Consider the following 22,471-nt stretch of genomic DNA (forward strand, 5'->3'; position numbering starts at 1 on the left):
AAAATACTTTTAATTCTGGTTGGTCCTGAAGTGTTTTACTGACTATGAGAAGGTTACAAAGGGCAATAACAATTACTTGACTTGCATTTCAGAGGCAGCACCTTGAGCGTGGGATGTGGCACTTTCCAGGCTGTGCTGCACCAGTGCACATCACTGGGGGATGACTAGCACGAATACAGTGCATTGAGGATTGCCTGGGCTGGCATTTAGCTTGCTGGATACAGGATTTAATACTTAGATTCACTTGACTAGTGCAGTAAGATCCTCAGAGCAGGATTCATCACCCTTATGTTTGTCAGAGTCAGACATTTAATTCGTGCCAGTTACCCAGAGCTTCTCGTGGAGGTACTGGAGGGAAATTCAGCTCTTAGAGGACAGAGGATCTCATCCTCAGAGATGTGAGGACAGGAGACACGGGGTGAGTTGAGCTTTGGAGGGGCCTGTTCCTCCCCATGGCTGCTGATGGTTGATCAAGACTGGCTCAGTTACCTCAATTTTAGAAATGCAGATTTAAGAGGGATAAATTTTCATCCCTGTGATCATAAATGGGTTCGGAGTTTGTAATCTGAGGCCAAGACAGTGACTCTAGCCTTATGCTCTTGCCTGTGTGGTAACAGATCTATCACCAGACTATTTACAAGCCTCTCTGCATTAACCCCTGTGGATTAGCTGGTAGAATCTCACTGTTTTCTCACTAAATACAATGGAGTATGAGCAGTGCAAGACTAAAATACATGGTAAACCCTCTGTAGTGGTTTGGTTCAAAATACTTGTTACTGTTTACCGTCTGTGAGATAAGAACTAGGAGGAATGCAAAGCAGGCACCAAACTTGAAAGAATATAAAGAAGTTTATTAACAGACCTAAAAAAAGAAAAAAAAAAAAAAATCATACCACGCCTTCAGAGCTCTCCTCCTCCCCCCACCTTTCTCCCTTCTCCCACTGACAATGTAAAAAGAAACCCTTGAGATGTTCAGTCTGTTTACCACTTCCATAATAACCTTGTTCAGTCCATTTAGGAAGAGGAGTCTCTCTTGCCCATGCTATGGAGAAATTATCATGAGCCAGCCGCCCAGGTTGGTTCTCTGCTCGCATATGAGTCCCTTCCCCCGACTTGCAGCTTTTCCCACAACTGCTTTCAAGGGTCCACTCTTGAATTACTGGGGTACAATTTTAAGGTTGAGCCGTTCAGAAACAAAAGTTCTCTTCACCCATCTCTGGGAGCGTTTCATCTCTAAGAACAGAGGCCCTTCTCCTTCCCTGGGAGCAAAGGGTCCTCCTCATCTTCATCTCTAGGACTATCTCTGGGAGCATCTCTAGGAACTGAGGTCTTCTCCTTTTCCATTTGGAGCAAAAGTCCTCATCGCTTCCATCTCTCCCTGTTCAAACTTCTCATGAAATTACAGCTGTGTCAGCATCTGCCTATCTCAGCGCAGGTGCTTTTGCTCACGAGTTGAACACTCCACCCCCCATGCCTTCATGAAATTACAACGGGTACTCTGATATATCATAGCTTCACAACAGAATTTCAGCTTTAAGCATCTCCTCTTTCTTCTCCCTCAGGTTTTCAGCTCTTCACAGCACTAAAAGGGTTAATCTCACCCAGGCCTTGCAGCTGGAATGTGGCTTATCGCTGTTGCTCACATGATCTTTGCCGGACAGCAGGGCAGCTTCAGCTGAATCTTGGCTGCACTGGAGAGGGGGAGCTGGGCTGCTCCAGCTGCCCAGAGCAGGGCTGTGGGGGGGGTTCCGTGGGTGGAACAGGGCCCATCTCTCCAGGATGGCCGTGGTCCGGCCCGGCCTGGCCCGAGCAGGGCCTGGGCTGGGCCCGCTGGCCCCCACACGGGACCTGTAGCCACCTGTCCCAGCACCGGAAACGAGAGAGGGCTGTGGGGTGGTTTTGTCTATTCTTAAGTGTGGATCACAGAGGCGGTCACAATTTAAGTGGCTTAGAGAATTGTCCATATTCAAACTGGCCGCTGATAGGTTCTGTCAGGTCCCAGAGGAAGCTGTACGCACCCCTTTGCGAGAACATCACTTCCGGGACTATGCTTGCTAACCCATGACACCCTCCTACAATTTTCTTCTCAAATCATAGCAATGTCACAAAATACTCCTGCGTTTTGTCCTGTTGGGATTTTAGCTGATAGGTAAAGACTGCCAGGGATAATTCTGCAATTTTAGTAATTGCCCAGCAATGAGAGGCACTTGTGCTGCACAGGGCTTTGGATTACTTGGCATTAACCTGAGCTGTCTTTTAGCCTGTACTGATAACCTTCAAAATATATAGGGGAGAAATAGCATTTATAACATGTTCTTCTGCAATTTTTAAAATTGTTCTTGTCTGGAAAGTTTAATCTTTAATGACCTAGAGATGACTCATAAATCATCTTTCATGTGTATATTTATAGGTTCTGCAAACATTTTTATCCATGGCTCAGAGCAGCATAATTCCCTGACTTCTGAAATACATTTCCTGAGGAAGCAAAATCAAGTTCTGAATGCAATGCTAGCAAAAGGATCTAGAGGTAAAAACGTAAACTGTTCTTTACAGGAGTAGCCTGCAACTCATCCCAGATTGGAAAACAATAAAATATTCACAGTCCACTCGTTAAATTGACTTAGCCATTCTTCCCACCCCTGAAATTCCATGCTGAACCATGAGCATTCAAGCTGGGATTTGCAATAATGGAGTAGCAGCTGGTTTTCTCAGGTAGTGTCTGAAAAAGCTGATTTAGTTAAAAATCATAGCCTTAGTGGGTTGTGGGCATTGCAGATAGCTTGTGTTTTTTCTTGTTTCAGATAAGCAAAAGGAAAATGAAAAGTTAAGAGAATCTCTTTCTAAGAAGAACGCAATCATTGAGCATCTTCATGAGGACCATGAATGCATCAAGAAAGAAAACGAAAAGTTGCAAAAACAAATTTGCCAAAAGGAAGATGAAATCAGATACCTGACATGTCAAATTTACAGCAGTCGCAATGAACTAAACAGGTACTATTCACATTTAAACAGTCATTTAGAGAAGAAGTTGTCAGTGTGACAGGCACATGTGTAGCCATAGCCATTAACATTAATGAGGGGCATGGATATATTCAAAAGGCAAGGGAAGAATTATAGAGGGAAAGAGGAGTGGATTTTAGATTTTGAAAAAAAAAATCAGAATGTAACTCAGCTGTTTATTGGGACTTAACAGGTTGCAAACAGAAATTAATGTAAAGCAGCATCAGATCTCTGAGAATGAGAAGTTGCTGCAGTCACTGCGAACTGAGATCAAGGTTTATGAGAAGCTGGAAGAAGCAAGAAGGAAGGGGACAGGTATAAATGCACAATTGTCTCTGTACCCTTTGCACCTCTTCCCTCTGAATGTGCTCTTGTCAAAGGCCAGTAGGGCTGAGTCACTGCAAAGAGAACTGACAACCTGCTGCTCAGATGCTTTTTTACCTGTGGTAACTGCAAGCCTGAGATGTGTCAGATGTTGACTAGACACCCCCAAGTTTCCTCTATCTTCTTAGCTAATCTAAAAGCCAGAATTGAAGACTTAGTGGCTCAGGCTGGATGAGTTTCCTGGGGATCTTAGATATTTACTTGTCATATAAAATCCTGCTGCTGCATCCTCACAGCAAGTAAGTAAGCTTCCTGCTTACTCAGGTAGCTTGTGCTTTCTCTTGGCTGGAGGTGAGGGGAGAGGCTTCTCCCTGGGGCTGGCAGAAGTGCTGGCACTGTTTCCTGAACGAGGTGTTTAATAATTTCCTGTCCGCTTTGCTGTCAGTAAATGTGAGAGGAGGACTGGAGCTCACCTGAGTTCTTCCTACCCCTTGGAAGGAAGCTGCACCACCACGCAGCTGTTGGTATGCTGAGGTGAAGGAGTGGAATGCTGTTCATTGCTGAAAAGCCCTTACCACATCCAGCAAATTTCCCACTGGAAGTTCTTAGAAAGTTCATTTTTTTTCTCCCTGCTGCTCCAAGTGTTGTGCCCTGCTGCCAGTGGTTTTCCTGCCTGGCTGCAGCAGAAGAGCCCTGTTGGCATGAGGCTTTAAGGCAGAGTTGGCTCAGGGGTGGAAGGGATTCTCCTTGCAGAACTCCTGATGTCATCAGAGAGTAGCAGCACCCTGAGCTGAGCCCCTTCCCACTGTCTGGAGAACACTCTGAACAGCTGGATTTCAGCAGGAAAGAATGCATGGAGTTGTTTGTGTACTGATCTCTTTCTGTGTGAACGCAAACACAGCCCTTGCTTTTCTCAGGTTCAGATTTGTTCCTCTGGTTGCCAGGTGATCACTGTTTTCTTTTTCCTTCGGTGTATAAAATTAAACTCCCAGTTCTACTCCATCCCTCCTCCACACTCTGATGTTCCCCATTCCTTTTCCTTTCCCCAGACTGTGAATTACTGCACTTCACATTTTGTAAATCCTCTTCGTTCTCCTTTTATCTCATTTTTTGTCTTTTGGCATGAGACATAGTAGCTTTCACGGACAAAGCAGAAAACAATTTTCGGCTCTTTAAATCTTTCAAGGGTAGAAGCAATTAAGACATGCTTTTTTGTCAAACCATTATCTTAATGCTGTTTGTAGTTAATTCTTAATATTGAGGATAACACTGGCTATAACTTACTTGCTGAGCATTCTAGTAGGTAATATTATTTTAATTGTTAAAGATGTTTGAATGTTTCTTTTGAAATTGTCTCAGATCCCAGATGTGATGCCTCAGAAGAATTCCGGAAAGATCAGAATAATCCACTTGATTTACATGAACTGTTGACTGAAATCCAGAGCCTGCGAGTGCAGCTGGAGAGGAGCATAGACACCAACAAATCTTTGCATGAAAAATTAGAAGAACAGCTTTCCAAAGGGAAGAGAGAGGAAGTGGGACCAGTGTCAGCTGTTAATAACAACTGTCTGTTCAAGCCAGGCTCTCAGCACTGTGCAGGAGTGGATGGTACTGTGCTCTGTGTGCTTTTGGGGTACTGGAGAACCTGTGCCTCGTTCTTTAAAGATGCTCTTACAGCATTAAACGACATCAGCTGGCCTCACATCCCTCTGCTGTTAGAGCTGGTGTGTGAAGTGCACACTGCACTGTCCTAGAGCCTCCAGCTGGTGCTTTCTTTGCATCCAAACAAAGCATTTGCAGAGTCTCTGGGATGGGAGGATGCCTGCAATAAATTGTCATAAATTTTGCTTACCTGGGAGGTTCTTTTTTCACCGCTGAGCTCTATAGTGTTTGCTAAGGGTGAGTGTGTATTACTCAAGAATGATCAATAAGTGCACTGAATGGGCTCGGGATAAATCAGTTCTCCCCTCTTTGCCCTTGAGGAATATTTTACCTTTATTTCAATCACTGTTAAGTGATGCTGTTTTAGCAAATGAAGGAAAGTGTAATGTTTACACCCAGGGTTAGGTTATTGTTCCAATATTTATGTACATGGGATACAGAGGGCACAAGAATCTTCCTCCTTAAAGTGCTCTGCACAGTAACAGCTTTCCATACATCCAGATAAAATCATATGGACCAGAAAGACTCCTTGGAATGTCAGCAGCTGAATTTTTTAGATGTGCTTTTCTCATAGGTGCTTAGGGAATTTGGAAGTTCTGAAGGGGAGGAATGTAAAGATTATCTTTAGTCTGGTGCAGCTGTGAAAATGTCCTACTTGTGGAGTTAATGGGAAGCTTACGTTTGTTAATTAAAATATGTTCATCAGGATGTATTTTAGATTTTTTAACTATGGCTTGATTTTGGGAGATACCTAGATTTTGGATAGGTGCTCAAGTATAAAAGTAGGTAAATACTGGAAGATCCATGGCATGGTAAAATTAGCTGGTTTTCCCTGCTTCCAGAGTCCAAGTGTCGCATCAGCAATAAGAGGAACAGAAGAGCTGGGAGGGTTTGTTTTTAAAAGGCATGAAAACCTCTAATAATACAGCTTTCCTTCTCCCTTTTTATATGCAGAAAATCTCTGTAACTGCCCTGGTGCCAGGAGAAATATTTGTGAGCTGCAGAAGCAGCAGAACGGATGCTGCATTACAGTGGGGAAACCAGGTACACCCAGACTGGCTGTTTAAGAGAAGAAGAGTGTAAATCAATTTTTTGTTTTGATTTGTTTGTTTGTTTGAGGATAAAAAGATGACCCAATTTTTCTGTCCCAGGTACTCAGCCAGCCCCTAAGGATGATGTGGACAGTGCCTCCCTGTGCAGCAGCACCTCAGGCTCCAGCAGGACATGCACCCCACGCCTGGTGCCCGGCCATCGGATGTGGGCGGACAGGAACGGGCGGCACGTCCTGGGCCTCATCGAGGACTACGATGCCCTGAGGAAACAGATCTCAGAGGGGCAGCAGGTGCTGGCAGACATGGAGATTGCTCTCAGGGAGGTCACTGGGACCAAGCTGCAGGAGCCTGGAGTAAAGGTGAGTGCTGAAATCCTGTAAAGGAGGGTGGATTTTACCCAGGGGCACAAAATGTTGCAAAGGGAAGAATTGACTGAGTAACTCAGGACACCTCAAGCTTGGCACAGTCATCATCTAGATGGACTCAGTGTGATTCTGAGTTAGTTCTTTCTAGTCCTTTAAGCAATCTCACTTTCAGTTTTGGCTTGAAATTAGGTAAAACTGCTTGATTTTGCTATGGAAATCAGTGTTGTGCTGGAAATGATAAAGAACCAAACAAAAGCAGCAGCAGAAAACCCCAGGTAAAAATCTAAAATGCTTCAGAGAGGGTTTAAATGAGGGGTTTGTAAAAGTAACCTAAGGATAAAAATAATTAAGATTTTCATATAATGAAGGCTTGAGATAAACCCAGGAAATGTAAGACAATTAAATGTGATACAGAGCTGATTAAGTTCTCCACTTAGTTGAATTCAGCCTTTTAGTAACACCAGGTTATAACTGTACATTAAAGACTGATATATGCTGATGAGGCTTGTTTCATATTACATTCATATTTCAAGGAAGATTTTTTATATTTTTTCACTTCCTGGTTATCAGTTGAACATTTTAGCAATATCATAAGCCAGTCCAGAAACTCGAATATCTCATTAATGATCAAATACTGTCTTCTAGGACTCAGTGTATCATCCTTTCTTCATTCTCTGACAGTGTTAGCAACTCATGGTCCTCTTGCAGTCTTAAGGATGCTTAAACCAATAAAATGTTTATTTTGTCTTGAGTAACATCAGTCCTTTTTGTCTAGAATAAGGAGACCTAGTTAGTGTTTACTTCTGCTAATTTTCTCTTATGTAGTATTAATTTTTGGACACAGTTAATGATGGCATATTTGGGGTGGTTTGAAAAGAAAAATTTGCCCACAAGCTTCAATTAGAAGGAAGGAACAATCTGTGCACGTCTGTGGCATTTAATAAGGAACTAAGAAACTTAAACCCCGACAGGAAGGGCTTGGATCAGGCATGGAAAACAGCAGCTAGTGGTAAAAATAGTGAACCACTGGCATGGAGGGTGCTCAGAGATACTGGCTGGAGGCAATTTTAAGGATAGATTATGCCAATGTTTAAAAAATTCCATGTAATGCTTTCCTGCCTTGGAGAGGGAAAGGAAACTAAGTGTCTAATGAAAGTCCTTTTCACACCTATGATTTTATGATAATATAAATGTTGTAAAAAACCCTGCTTGCTGCTCTTCAGAAAACAGAAGGTCTTAACTGCAGGGATAAATTCATGCCACTTATTTTTGCAGTTATAATTAGTGAAGCTATTGAAGGTACAAGAAGTCTGCAACAATTCTGCAATTCTTTTTGTGGTATCACATGTGTGCTCACACAGTCAAATTGTGCCTGAATGACACTTAAGACTCTCTGAAGTATCATACATTTCCCAATGACCTAGTTAACATACTGATAATGACTGAAAAAGTAACGTCTCTAAGTTTTTAACTTGTTTTCCTGGTGTACAGATAAAAGCAGTAAGTTTCACAATTTGCACTTTCCTATCAAGCTTTACATCACTGAAGTTTCAGACTACTTAGCAAATGGGATGTTTTATGTGACAGGAGGACTCTGGTTAGATAACAATGCTAAATAAATATTCAGATTGTATCCTGCATGGGGCAGGAACTGCAAATGCTTTTCTTTCATTACCCTTCCCCCTTCTGTAGCACCATTGCTTTGGTAATTCATTTGCTCCCCTCACATTCTTTCCTTCCTTTATTTCACATTTATGCAATTCTTTCAATCTGGTTTTCTTATCTGTCAGCAGAGGAAAACATTTTATGTGTATCTTGATAGTTATTTTATTATTAAATGGAACAGTTTAAAGGGTTTGCTAAGGAAGAAACACCAATACTGCTTAAATTGATGTCTGTAATCATTGGCTTTCAAATAACATGACACGAAATGCAAATGAAGAAAGAAGAGAGTTGCCAGCTGTTACCATGTGGCATAGCAAATCTAGTAAATATAATCTATTGTTAATCATGGTTATTGATTAGGATAAATCCCCTCCCTCCCTGAAATTCCCAGATAATACATAATTCAGCAGCCTTTGTTAACTAACAAATTAGTTTTTGGCACACAGTGGCTGTGTACATTATCTTAAATATGAAATCACACCAGCTGGATTAAACCCATTAATTAATATTACATTTTCATAATGTTTTAAATATAAAATGTCTCTAATCCTGTGATACAGGTACCAGAACAGGCATCCCTGCATGGCTTTTCCACAAACACTCACACGGTACAGCAGATTTTAGAAGAGGCTGCACATTCACTGAAGCTTCTCTGGAGAGTTTCACTTCCCCTGAAAGCTGCTCATGGTACTGCTCAGGGCACTCAGGTACTGCTGGGCTTCATCTGGGCTTTGTTGGTTTGTTTGGGGGTTTGGGATGGTTTTTTGGACTCTGGGAACGTCTCAAAGAAGATGCGCCAATTACAGACGGGTCATTTGGGAAAATCTTTGGAAAATCATGACCCCAGTCTCTGGGTCCCTGTTAATTGAACCAAATTCAATTGGATTATGTGTGTATTGGTAAGAAGGGAAACATCATCAACGTTGATGTAATCTCAGCTTTTACTTTTACGTCATTGATGCAAAAGCTGTGAAAGAAGAAGCTTTTGTAAGGGTGACAAAACCCCAAGACAAGTTTTATAACACTTTAACTAACAAGGATTGCACTATGTAAATGAATAAAAGTAAACTAAATGAGGAATGAAATACCTCTGCCATCAGAATACCACCACTCAGCAATGAAACTGTTCCAAACCTTGGCTTTAAAATAAATCTAAAGTGATTTCACTGAGGTTTTTGTATGTGTTTATTAAGGGAAGCAGGATATTCCTGAAAAAACCCCTCAAACTTTGGGAAAACAAACATTTTATATATAATTTCATAACATTTTTGGTGATACTTTTTAGTATCCTTAAATATATAAAATCACAAAAGCAGTGGGAGTGAAGTTTGCTGTCTGATACATTCACTGATGTTTCAGCTCCAGATTTGGGATGTCTTGGCAAGAGTGTATACTTCCATTTTTATCCTCAAGTGTGTAATCCATACAGACAGCTCTGTGTTGGCCTGGATTGCAGTGACTGAACATATTTCACCCACACAGGGCTTTCAGGATGTGGAGGATTCATCTCCTGCTTTCCTGTCACACTGATCTGAACCTTGATTTGGATCAGTCACTTCTGAAAGTCTGATCTTAATGTGTGTGGGGATCTGAATTCCCAGGATGCTTCTAATTTGAGACTAATAGAATCTTTTCTAGTGTTTCTTATTCAACCTCCCTGGATCTTAAGGATATTAGATTGCTCCTGATGTCTTAAATGCAGAATATGAAAGAATCTCTCTATTGAAGTTTGGGTTCTAAAATATGCTGAGTATTCAGTGCCTTCTCTGCAGCCCCACAGGAGTTGTGAGTAATCAGTTTTTCTGCAGAGATAAATAGTGGGGGCAAATTCCAGAAGTTTTATTACTTAACAAGTGGCCCAACAAGGAAAAAATGTCCAAGCTTAAATCTGTACAAGTGACACTGGCTGATGTACCAGGGCTTTTCACAGTACTGCTGTAGAATCCCTGGGGTAGATTCACTGACCAGAACTTTGTTTGGATTGGTGGTGAAAACTGAACCTTAATAATGATACTGTCAAATAATTTTGCAATTAAACTGTCCCAGGGCCTTTTAGCCCTGTGGTAAAGGCAGCATCAGCCATTAATAGAACACAAAGAGAAAGCTGGAATTCTGAACCTGGCAGACAGGACACTGATCCTGTGGCACTGGCCTTCCTTATCTTTTCTAGTTGAGAAGCAAAACCAGGCACCAGTCTAATAGACTTTCCTCAGTCTAATAGAAAAATTACTTGCACTAAAATCCAGCTAAGAGTTGTGGTTGTATCATAGAATCTCGTGTCATGGGGGATGTGAAGAAGGAAGGACAGGACTCAGTGGTGGTCCTTCACTCCTTTAAGTTGTTGGTGCTCCAAGGAAGCTTGAGGGTACTTGTACAAAAGTATTGAGCAATTCCCAACGTGGAAAATAGTTTTAGCTAGTAGTTTAATATCTTACTTTCTTCTCCCAATTTAGGACGAAGGAATGAAAGCAGAAATATTTAGGTTACGTAAGAAACTGTCTGAGCAAGAAAAGAAGTTGCACAGCACGGTGAAACGCCTGCACTCCACAAACCAGCTGAAGGAAAACATGGAGAAAGTTATCATTGACCAGTGTGAGTGTGTGCTTTAATAATGATTCTGATTTTGTTTTTGTAGACTGTGGCTACCTTTAAATTTGGTGTTGCCTTGTGTGCTCCAGCTGTGACAAACAGGCGCAGGCTGTGCTGAACTGATGGAGCCTCATTCCAGTGGATAGAAGTTGCCCAAAGTACAAAGGGCTGTAGAGAATATCATGGGGAGCTGTTCATGGTTTTACACAAACCACTGATAATGTATCAATCCATGCAGCTGCCACTAATTCCTACTTGGGTTATTCCATTTTGGATACTCTTTTTTTCTGTTTTACAGCAGTTCTGGACAGAGGCAGAGTTACTGTTTGCTGTAAACATTTTCAGCCAAAGTTTTTGACGTTGTCAGAATTGTGGTTTTGCCTCAGTCTTAATAAACGTGGAATTAGGCTTCTACATTTTCTGAGGTGCTGCCTGGAAAGGAGTTCTGTCAGTGCTCTGCACCAAACTAAGAAGTGCAGGAGAACAACCTCAGAACAAGGGAAACAAAAGCTTGCTATGAGTAATTTTTTAAAGAAAAATTAGGGCATGCTGTGCCCTAATTATATTTTACCCTTAGTGGCCCAGGTCTAGAGAATTATCTGGAAACACGAAAACAAGTGGGACATAAGGAGTATTGTAGCTGTGTTAAGCCAGGTGTCTGTTTGAAGAGATCCATCTCTGCTGCTTTAGACTTTAATCACTCACCAGAAGAGATCTGGATGGAATTCTCCTCTGCCTCCATGCTACAGCAATATGTGTATTGTGGGAGGAGGAGTTAATTTTCTTCTGTAAAAAAATTTTTTCAAAAAATCCATTCCTACCTTCTCTGAAGTGGTGGGACTGAATGGCTCATTAGTCTTTGCTGGAGTGGCACTTGTGTTATCAGTAATTAATCTAGACTGGAAATTTTTCCACACCATACAAAGTTATAAAAATATCCATAATATTATATGTTACTCAAGTCAGTTAAATGCAATGTAGAGTGATAAATGTTATTTTGCTCCATAGCCTGTAATTTTTATATCTAAGGCCCATATATCTTCTGATATATCCTGCAGATTTTTGTTGTTTCAGGCATTTATGGGCTGGTGTTTGGTAATTTCTTTCAAAATTGCTATATTATATGTGTACATATTACTTGTATTAAATCATAAATTATGTTTTGTTCAGGTTGTAAAGCCAAAAAGCTCCGTTTGGGGTTGTCATGTAAAAATCAAAGCTGTTCTATTACGTCTTTCCAAATAATATCCCTGGGGTAGATTCATTGGTCTGCTTTGTCCAGTTCCAGTGTCATCTCAGACCCACTGGGTAATTTCAGAGCTAGGCTGGGTATAAATCAACAGAGATTTTTACCCTTATTGCCAAAATGTTATCCCTGAGCCACCCCACCCACCCACCCACACTTCCCAAAAGCAAACAGCGCCTGTTCCCCTAAATTTGCTCACTTTTTTTTCATGGCATTCAACTCCCTCTGAATGAGGTGCTGAGAAACTGAAATATCTGCCTGGAGAGCAGCAGCTGTGCCAGCAGTGGCACAGCTTCCAAAATTCTCTTCACGGGCTGAATTTAGTGTTTTTGATTTAGAAAAATCTAGTTTTCCAAGTGAAATGAATTTACTAGCAGAGCTCTTAGGAGCAGAGAGCACTCTGCCACACAAAAAGACCTGGATGTGATTTTCTCTAAGTTTCATTGATTATGGGAATTACAGATGTCAAGTTGCCTTTGTCTTAAAAGAGCAGAAATTTCAGAAATGTTTCTAATTTGCATCTGTACACAAATTCCTGGCCAAGCATCCAGCAAAACTGGGGGATCACCTGAAGCTGCTGGATTTTATCAGGATGCTTACACTTGGTTTTGAGATTTTTTCCCCTTCTCCTTCTGCTAGAAAGAAAGGAAAAGCACTGTGGTAGGTGACCTTGCCTGCCTTCATTCTGCACACATCCTGTTACCTGCCTGCTCCACCGAGGATATTCAGGTTCTCTCTGTTATTTAGCTGAACATTCCTAAATATATTTAGAGGCAGAGACTGGAACATTCTTGTGGCTCAGAGTCTTCTGTGTGCTCTCTCTGGTGAGAGAGCTCATTGCTTATAAACCTTGTCTGAACCTCTGAGCATGAAACAATGCAGTGCCAAATTGCAGTAATCTGCCAAGGGTGTAATTATCTCATGACAGCTCTACCCTTGGAGTTGTTGGCTTCTTATTGTTGTAATGAAAAATCTTTATTATGGCTAAATTGTTTATTTTTGAGACCAGAATATCAAATTGGTGCTTTTGAGTGGTGCATTTTAACAGTTACAGAGCTGACACCGATTAGAGCCTCACATATTTAACCTGACATTTCTAAATACCACTTTTGTTTGGAAACACCCCCTCCTCCATTCACAGGTCTCCTGCTGGCCCCAGAGAGACAGGCTGGGCTGGATGCATGGAGAAAACCTAGAACCCTTCAGAGCAGGCCCCTGGTTTTTGATTTCCCCATGGCACAGAAAGGTTGCTTTGTCCTTGAACTGCTGGAGGATCTGGCTGATTTCTTTTGCCATCTGTCCTCTTCTCCCCCTCCTAACTGCCCTCCCCAGCCCAAGCAGGATACGTAAAGGATCAAACTGGAGTTAGACCATGCACCATCTTCCCTTAAAATGAACAGAAAATCTTCCTGTGTTACTTAGATGGAGGGAAGCTGGCAGTGAGGGTGGCAGGGGCTGTGCATATCTGGGGTGGTACATGCAGTGCTGAGCTTTGCCTGCTTCACGTGGCAGAAGAACTTCAGAAACACTTCCAAGATGCTTAGGTTTGAAAAGCAGATTTTGGAACACAGGCCAGGAGCTGCAAATGACATTCCAGGGGTGGCACTGCTTTGGACCTACAGTCCTGAGGGAAGCCTCCTGCTCAGACATTATTTCATATTTGGTCATAAGACAAATCCAGGGAATTTAGAAAGACTTGCAGTATTCTTTTTAATCTCCTCTTTCTTTCCAGTGGTTTTAACACATGATGTTTTGAAGAAGGCTAGAGGAAATCTGGAAGTAAGTAAAATTTTTGCTTGTACTGAATTCCTTGGTCTATGCTAGTCAAAAATACACAGTGCTGTGTCAGGAGTATTTTGCAGAATTAGTCTGATTTGCTTTAGGGTTTGCTACCTAATCAAGTCTGGGTGACAGCAGTTTAGTGTGATAAATAGCCTGCTGTGTTTGATGGCTGAATTAAGTTTTATGACTGACCACATAAACAGCTAAACCCTCTCCTTCCTGATGCTTTCCCTAGATTAATATTCATGTCTGCCATCATCTTCCAGCAGTTCATTTCCAGGAGATCACAGCCTGATAACCTGCCTGGTACACAATTTCACACAGACACCCTTATTTAAAGCTGGAGCCTGTGTTAGTCACTCACTGGTGGTGCTTTTATTTTTTAACCATAGACCCAACAGGAGAAGCTTTTGGAACCAGCTCTCTGCTGGTGCAGGGTGTTCAATCACTGAGTATTTAAGTAATCACTGCTCAGATTTATTTCTCCCAGAAGGTTCAGACTTTACTCCCAGAAGGATGCAATACATTCCCTGACTCTGAAATCCCATCCTTCTCCTCACACTCATCCACTCTGAATAATTGTACAATTCCCAGCCCCTCCTTAAATTTTCCTCTAACCTTTTCCATGAATCCCTTCTCCTTCAATCCCATCAGCATCAACACTTCCCTCTGCAGCTGCTGTGCTGTTCTTATCCTATCTGAGCTAGAAAGTTATGACATAAAACAATCTTTCTGCTTACAGAAGTCTTACCACTTTAATTTGAAGATCTGATGAACACAGGAGCTCCTCTTTGCACATCCTTGTGCAGCAGGATGGGGTAGAGACAAATTGGGAGCACTGAGGTACTGCACAATAATAATAATTACTGCTTTTCTAACCAGGTTCCACCAGCTGAGAATCAAAAATCACCTTTCTACACCAGCAAAAAAAGGATTATCTGAAGGAGAAAGTTCTGCTAACAGAGACTGGTTTTGTGAGTGTTGTTTGCTTTGTGCTGCCTTACTATTTATTGATGTAAAAAATGTTTGTTCAGCTCTTTTAATGGAATCAGCCTTTGAATCAGCCTTTGACCAAAAAAAAAAAAAAGGACAAAAAAAGACACCTTTTGGTAAATAACTTATTTAACATTTTCTGTAATGTAAAGATGGTTTTTAATATTTATTACAGAAGCAAGGTACTGCAGATATTGAGGAAAAATCCAGAATTTTTTTAAAGTTGGCATATGTGAAATTTTATATTTGTACCTGTCACGTTATAAAACTATTTGTTGTTGTAGTCAAACAGGTCCTGAAAGAATCAAGAATGTGATCCACCTCCCACTGTTTCTCTCCTGCTAAAAGAATGTAGGTTAAAAAAATACTCTGCCAGTTGTCATTGTTTTGTAGCAATATGAAAAATGTAAAATATTTTAAAGCATTTTAACCATCTCTGGAAGGTTCCTCTGGAAAGCTGCCGGATGCTGGGCTTTGTGTTAGGTACTTAGATTGATGCTGTGTCTGAAAATGTTACTTAGAATCAGACAATTAAAGTGAAAAATAATCACGAATGTGTTTGTGTTACTTTGTTTAAAACCTCAGACTTTGGGCGTTAGTGACCAAAGCAGCCACATCAGAGCATTTCTTTCCTGAGTGACACAAAGTGAACTGCGAAAACAGTTCTGTTTAACACTAACAAGGCCGTAATTTGAAGTGATTTTTGGTTACAAAAGCAGAGTTTGTGGTGCAAGCATGTCTTTATTGAACTCATTTCACACAAAATGCGATGTTTTTTCCCCCTCAAGCTGATGACACCCCCATGGTAAAAGAAAATTTGCCCTTAGCATCCAAGCACTGGGGGTGGGAGATCTTAGTGTGGGGTTGGGCTTATATAGGTCCTTGATTTTGCCCTTTTGTAATGAGCTTCCACAAAACTCTGAGTTTGTCCTCTGAGATGGGGCTGTGGGGAGAGCTGAAACTTCCACCCACCCCTGGAGCTGGGGCTGTTCCCTGCACAGCACAGGGGGGCTGCAGGGTTCCAAAGGACCTTAAACACTATCCCATCCCACCCCTGCCAGGGCAGGGACACCTCCCACTGCCCCAGGCTGCTCCCAGCCCCACTGTCCAGCCTGGCCTTGGGCACTGCCAGGGATCCAGGGGCAGCCCCAGCTGCTCTGGGCACCCTGTGCCAGGGCCTGCCCACCCTCACAGAGAAGAAATCTTTCCTAATATCCAATCTAAGCCTCCTCTCTCTGTTTAAAGCCATTTCCCCTTGTCCTGTCACTTGAAGCCTTTGTAAATAGTCTCTCTCCATCTTTTCTGTTGGTTCCCTTCCGGTTCTAAAAAGACCAGAAGTAGATCACCCCAGAACCTTCTCTTCTCCAGGTTGAACAGCTCCCAGCCTTTCCTCACAGAAGCTGGCACAGATAATCTGGTCCTCAGCACTGGGGGTGGTCTCTCCTATTCCTTCCTTACAGCCACTGTGCACACTTTCTATTGGAGAAAGCCAACCTGAAGCCCTGCACTTCCAGGGTGCCTCTTGCCATGGTCCCTGCTGTGTCCTGCTGTTTAATTTCCCAGCACAGGCCTTCTCTGAAGTACAAAAAATGATTTAGTGGGGGTCCCACAGCCTTCCTGGACGTGTCATGCTCCGGGAAATGTTCTGTGCCCTAGAGAGCTCAACCTGCAGCCTGAGTTTTCCTGGAATTGCCTGTGCCACATGCTGGGAGAGGCTTAGCCCTTGGCTGCCAGCAGGAGGAGCCAGACACATTCCTCTAGATTGGGGGAAAACGGGAAAAGTTAAAAATAAACTTCGTGAATTGGGAAAAGGGGGGCGCGAGGTAAGGGAAGAGCGTGCAGTCAAACTTGTTTCTTCAGTCTCTTCACACATTATTGTCCTCACAGCTCACTAAAAACGTCAAGTTAATTTTACTAAGTAGCTAAATTATAGACACTCAGATGTAATCAAATCCACTATACATTTCAACTTTCAAAATTAATCATCCTACGTTTCTGAGTTATAACACCTGAAGGAAACAGCTGTACAGCTATATATAGCATCCCCATGACTCTTGGTCTTCTTGCAGCCTTTTATTCCCCCCACCATCTGCACTTAAAAATAAATAAATAACCAGGTTAAATGTTTCCTTTCCTGAGATGATTTGCCACTTACTTCTTAATGATCCCTGTTGTGCCCTCTCAGAGATCTTTTCTTGACCCGTTTTTTCTTCTGATAAGCTTTAATTGCTGCACCCAGTTCACACCTGGGCAGGTCTCACCACTGAGATTAGGTTAACTGGGAGAAAAAAATGTAGAATATCATTACCTCTTTAAAAACAGATGATCCTATGAGATCAAAGTATTTCATCTTAATGAGAAGTGCCTTTTAACCACACACAATTTACTGGGCTGGTTTAAAAATAATTAGAAAAAAAAATCCAGGAAAAAAGCTCACCAGATGGTGGCTGCGGAAGACAAAGCTTACGAAGTGTTAAACTTTGTTCCCATTAAACAAAATTAAATTTTCCTTTAAAAATAATTATGCAGGAGAAAAATAAGCAGCATAAGCAAAGGGAATTATAGGAGGGGCTCATTTGCTTAGTGAGTTGCTGCCTGTACTTTCATTATGTGGGCAAGGTGATTGGAAACATTGCTGAGAGAGTGGTTCAGGGAGGAGCGCTCCGGTGGGAGAGGGGAGACTGCTGTCATTACCTGTGACCTTGAACATCCAGCTTATTCCCCCGGCTCACAGACAGTGAACAGGCTGAAGTCTTTCTCAGAGAGGATGTTAAGGGCCAGCTAAGATTAAAGGGGAAAAAAAAAGGAGGGGGGGGAAGGTTAAAAAACCAAAGACAAGGCTTTTCACAGCTCTTTAAGCCCCCACAATATGTGCAGCTGTACAGTAGCACGGGGAAGAGGCAATATTTAGTGCCCTGGGGGCAGAGCAGGGCCTGTGCCTACCACTGAAGACCCACCTCTGCCAAAGGGAACACATAGAAATAACACCCAAAGCTCACAGATCGCTGCTTGTATTAAAAATAAATCAACACAAATGCACTCAGGCATTTTTAAAAACAAAACCGCAGCAGGATCTTGCGGTATTTTAATTTCTGCTAAAGCTGCCCCTTCTGTTTTTGGGAGGCTTTGCAGAGTGCAGTCTGCTGGGGTGGAAAGGAGTGGGCTTCCTAGGGCTGCTGTGGGATCACAAGGAGATTTGGGGAGAGGGCAGAGCCCTCCCCACCTTCCATATGGAATCATAGAGCAATTTGGGTTAACTTTTCCCATTCCAGCCTGGCCCAAAGAGCTGAGCAGAGATGAACATGCCCTCTTGACATTTTGGGTTTGTTTTAAACACTCCTGAACTAAACAAAAAGCAAATCCTGTCATCACTCCCAAATTCCACAAAAATGACAATATGGGAAAAGAAATATAAAAAGTAAGTGGCAACACACTGCAGCTCTATTGCAAATTCCCAAAGTGCAAACAGCCCAAACCTGACCCTGGTCACTTGTGGACACTGGCTCCTTGGAGCCCAGAGCCTTCCTAGCACAGACAGGGGTGGCACTGGGGGAGAGCAGGAACCTGGAGGGAGGTCAGGGCTTTGCTGTGGGTGACATCAAACCACTCCCGTGCCAATGAGCCCAAGCTGGTCCTGGTATTAAACCCCAGCAGCCACTCTTAGGTGGCCGTGCAGGGGGATTTGCACCTCCAGCGCTGGGTTCTGCTGCTGGCAGAGGGTATTTGGAAACAGCCAAGCACAGCCATGTCACACTGGCAGGCTGAGACCTGTGGCACCAACCCCACATAGCAGGGCATCCTCACGGCTATAACAACTTGGAAAGAACCTGCTTGAACAGTACAAACCCTCTCCATGCATTTCTCCCTTACCCCCCCTTCCCTTCCTGACCTCGTCCTTGGCTCCTCAGTCCAGTGTTGAGCCTTCCCGGGGTGATTTTGCCACTAGATGGCAAGAGCAGGTTGTGCTGGCAGGGCTGTGTGGCCGCAGCTCTGGGCTTGTAGCGGGACCCGCGAGTGCCGAGCCCAGCACGGACCCGCGGCTGCTGCTCTGGGTTTGGGCTCCTGCCCAGCTCCTGCCTGCAGGGAGCTGAAATAAACCCACACACACCCTGCCGGATCGGGCCTGGGCTCATTAGTGTGAGTGACATGAGTAAGATGAGATTTGAAGCCTGAGTTATCATTCAAATGAGAAAAAAATCCCCAACCAAGCCCGGTCTCAAATTGTGCCCTGCATGGATCAGAGTGATCCAGCAGCCATGGGCATTATTGTCAGGGTGAAATTATGAGCAAGTTTAGTGCTCGCTGAAGTTTTGGGGCTGTCTCTCTACATCCCTGGAGGCAAATTCCTTCCTCTGACCCTTTTCAGCAAGTTTGGCCTCCAGACTGAACAGGTTTGGCTTCCAGAGGAGCAGACTCCTGAGGGTGCCCCATCCACCAAACCCCTCCATGCTGCCTGCATAGCCCCGGGTGATGGACACCTCACCCTCCAGTGTGAAGGAAAAGCAAACCAACCCCCATCTGCTCCTAAAATGCCATTTTTCTCCACCACAACGTTTGACCCCGAACCCACAGCTCAGCTCCTGGGTTTCACCGCAGTGCTCGCTCCTGAGGGAGACACTCTGGTAACGGGCAGTGGCTGCTCCCTCTCCCTGCAGGGAATGATCCAGGCTTAGCAGGGGCACAGGGAAGGAATGTGGTCACTTAACTTTGGCACCTGTTGGCAGAAAACTCCTCTTGCAGGGAGGCCTCATCCTTGTCTTCTCTGGCAGCAGTGGGGAAAGCCAAGGCTGTTCCTGGGCTGGTGACACCAGAGAAACAAGAAAGGTTTTGGTGACCCATTCCCACCTTTCTGTCCTCCTCCTCGCCATCCTCCACACATAAAATGACCTCCCATACATAAAATCTGTATTTTTATGGCTTCTGTTTCCAGAGAAGTGGCACAAAATCCAGTGTCACACAGCAGCACAGAGCTGCAACACATCCCTGCAAACCCAGCACACTGAAAGTGATAAATAAACCAAATAATCCCTTTTCCTACCCCTCTCCACGGGAAGTCTCTCCTCTAATAAGTTCCCAACACCAAATCAAGCCCTCGGACACCTCCACAGGCAGCTCTGGGCTCCCCCCTGTTATCCAGGAGCTCCAGGACCTGCAGCTGCCCCTGCCCCATCCCCAACCTGCTGCTTCACGCTCTCCAGCCACATCATCCTTGTCTTTAATTTCTGAATTGACCCCCCAGAGAAAAATCTCTGCATGCCTATTTTTTATGTGTTTATCTTGTCATTTCTTTAGAAAGATACTTGTTACAAATATATTTTTCCCCTCCTTCCCCCCAGCCCTGTTGGAGGAATCTACTTGGATAATTTGTTGAGCGGGTTGCTGGGCCATGCATTATGCATGAGATACAATCTTGATTTTTGCACTCCACTGTGTGCATTCTGAAACAGGAACTGCATCGCATCCTCATGCAAAATGAACATTAACAGCTCAAAAAAAACAACCCAAAACCAAAAACAAACCCAAAAAAACAAACCTAGAAAACAGAAAATGCCCATTTATTTAAAGGAAAACAAAAAAGCAGCCTCCACTTTTTCAAGCTGTTCTTACTGGGTTTGCTCAGAGCAGTGAAGTTGTTCCCATGTTCGCTCTTCTGGGGAGTAACCGGGCTGCAGCTGCTGGTGGGACACAGCTGTGATGGTGTTGGATATTGTAAGCTGGATGGGGCTTGGAGCAAGGCAGGCTAGTGGAAGGTGTCCCTGCCCATGGTAGAGGGTGGAATGAGATGTTCTTTAAGATCCCTTCCACCCCAAATCGTTCTGGGATTCTGTGTGAGCCCAAAGGCAGCATCACCTACCCTGCTCCAAGGAGGAGGATCGCCCTGTCCCTCCCTCTTGCTGTTCACACAGATACGCACACACTGCCTACACACAAACATGGACATTTCCTGCTTCTAGAGACAAATAAAACCTGTATCAGCCACTCCTGTTCACATGTCTTGTGCTGCAACAGCTTTCAGAACACATCATGGGGCCACACATTTTGAGTCAAACTCCAAAGGCCACCACTCACCAAGGCTTCAAGCCTTTTTGCCAGACCTGCCCTTGTTAATCCACCACAACACTGCCCCACCCTCCCCCACCACCCCCCTTTTACCTTCTCCTGGAAGGGCTGGATGGCTCTACTCCTTGGCTGGAAGCAGATGTTTTGCTACGCAGTGGGGACGTGGTAGGAGTTGGTGACACTGGCAGGTGCCATAAGTAAGGGTACAGGCTGCTAAGTGTGGTGTCAAACCCTTCAGGTTAAAGACATAAAGCAGAAACACACTCAAAAGAAAAGATACGGAAGATTCACAGCCCATCAACCCCCCCAGCCCCTGCCCCACAGTATTTTGGAGACCATCTCGGAGGCCATTGAGTATTTCAGAGCAATCAGATGTGTGGCTCATTTTAAAGTCCATTTAAAATCCCCCTGTGACAGTGATGTACTCACCAACCTCTGCTGAGGCACCTCTGTCACCTCCTGTGGGCAGGGGCTTCTCCTGCAGCCCCCCAGGGTGGGACACAGCCAGCATGGGGCTGTGCTGCTCCTGTGGCCATAGCTTGAAACATCTGGAAGAGAAAACAGAGGACAAGAAACCACATCTGTTGATCCCAAGAGCATGAGGAGTGGAAAAGAATCAGAAAGTGGCCCCTGAGAAGGAATTAAGAAGGGAAAAAAATGTCAGATAATGAAAAAGAGGGAGAGAGAGGACAGGTGGGAAGGAAAAAGGAACAGGATAAAACAGGGACCAAGATATAAAGCCAATTATTTTTGATTCTTTGGCTTAAGGGCTAATTTATTACAGCAGTAAATCATGCTTAGGACAGGTAATACGGCAGCCAGAGCATGGACATTATTTAGACAGTGTGATCATGGTATTAGCAGTCAGAAAAGTGGAAAATTTTAAATCTTAACAGCCTGCAGGCCACATCTCACCCTTTACAGTCTCCTCTTTGCTCAGCGTGAAGAAATATAGTACTTTCCCAGAGCCGGGAACTCCGCGTGGAGACAGAAAGATTTCGAGGGAAAGCACAGGGTCGGGTTTCCTCCTATCCCACAGCATTCCTGGGCTGGGCTCGGCTCAGGCTGAGCCCCACACCTTCCTCTTCCAACCCCTGTGCTGGTGCCAGGGATGTGCCCACCCACACATGGATCCTGGCAGCTGCTTGGGCACCCACCGGGGCAGAGTTAAAAATGTAAAAAACCCAGAAAGACCTTTCTGCGAGCTGGTGTTTCTCCCACGCACCCGGCGAAGGGGGAGGGAGGGATACGAGAGCTTCAGCCGCGATCCCAGGGGGAATACGGGCTGTAGGAATGAACGAGGTGAGGCTGAGCCTCTCATCACACCTCCACAATGTGGCTTGGCTGACAGGGAAAAAAATCTTTATGTTACTTAAAGGTGGTGCCTTTATAAAGAAACTTTTGTCGGGGTTAGAGGAGGCAAGGTGGTTCTTCACAGACACCGGGAAGTGCGGGAACAGCCCCATCCCTGCATCCCTCCTGTCCAGCGGGAGAAGTGCGCTGGAGCAGCACTTTGTTAAGGCTTTGTTCCCCTTTGTACCTGGGGGTGGCAGGACCCAGAGATCTCGCCCTGCCCCTGTGCCTGGCTCTGCACCACTTTTTGGGGTGTTCACCCCGTGCCCTCCCGGCCCGGCTGCAGCCCGACCTGGTGTGAGCATCCCCCAGCTCCCGCAGGGCCCAAGGCACAGGCAGGGACCCGAGTCGTCAGCGCTAGACAGTGCTGCCCCTCAGGG

At 44.1% G+C, this 22,471-nt stretch overlaps 1 protein-coding gene and 1 long non-coding RNA gene across 6 annotated transcripts in view; one reads left to right on the top strand and one right to left on the bottom strand.

The window, feature by feature from the left end:
• The window catches only part of CDK5RAP2 (CDK5 regulatory subunit associated protein 2), a 72,399-nt gene extending 57,655 nt beyond the window's left edge, over positions 1 to 14,744 (top strand). For all 5 annotated transcript variants that reach the window (XM_048325454.1, XM_048325453.1, XM_048325455.1 and 2 more), the window contains 10 exons: positions 2,411 to 2,527; positions 2,802 to 2,991; positions 3,194 to 3,315; positions 4,684 to 4,932; positions 5,941 to 6,030; positions 6,138 to 6,397; positions 8,629 to 8,775; positions 10,522 to 10,660; positions 13,636 to 13,682; positions 14,568 to 14,744. In XM_048325454.1, coding sequence (XP_048181411.1) covers positions 2,411 to 2,527; positions 2,802 to 2,991; positions 3,194 to 3,315; positions 4,684 to 4,932; positions 5,941 to 6,030; positions 6,138 to 6,397; positions 8,629 to 8,775; positions 10,522 to 10,660; positions 13,636 to 13,682; positions 14,568 to 14,627 — 1,421 coding nt within the window. In that variant the 3' untranslated portion in view covers positions 14,628 to 14,744. The remainder of the gene's footprint in view (positions 1 to 2,410; positions 2,528 to 2,801; positions 2,992 to 3,193; positions 3,316 to 4,683; positions 4,933 to 5,940; positions 6,031 to 6,137; positions 6,398 to 8,628; positions 8,776 to 10,521; positions 10,661 to 13,635; positions 13,683 to 14,567) is intronic.
• Positions 14,745 to 16,551: 1,807 nt separating this feature from the next.
• Positions 16,552 to 20,963, bottom strand: LOC125336777. Its single transcript, XR_007207845.1, has 3 exons — positions 20,832 to 20,963; positions 17,373 to 19,476; positions 16,552 to 16,956 (listed from the first exon to the last, which is right to left on the bottom strand). It is a non-coding gene; the product is annotated as an uncharacterized LOC125336777 (long non-coding RNA).
• Between the last annotated feature and the right edge of the window lie 1,508 nt (positions 20,964 to 22,471).

This window comes from Corvus hawaiiensis, chromosome 21 (genome assembly GCF_020740725.1).
Source record: "Corvus hawaiiensis isolate bCorHaw1 chromosome 21, bCorHaw1.pri.cur, whole genome shotgun sequence".
NCBI classification, from domain to species: domain Eukaryota; kingdom Metazoa; phylum Chordata; class Aves; order Passeriformes; family Corvidae; genus Corvus; species Corvus hawaiiensis.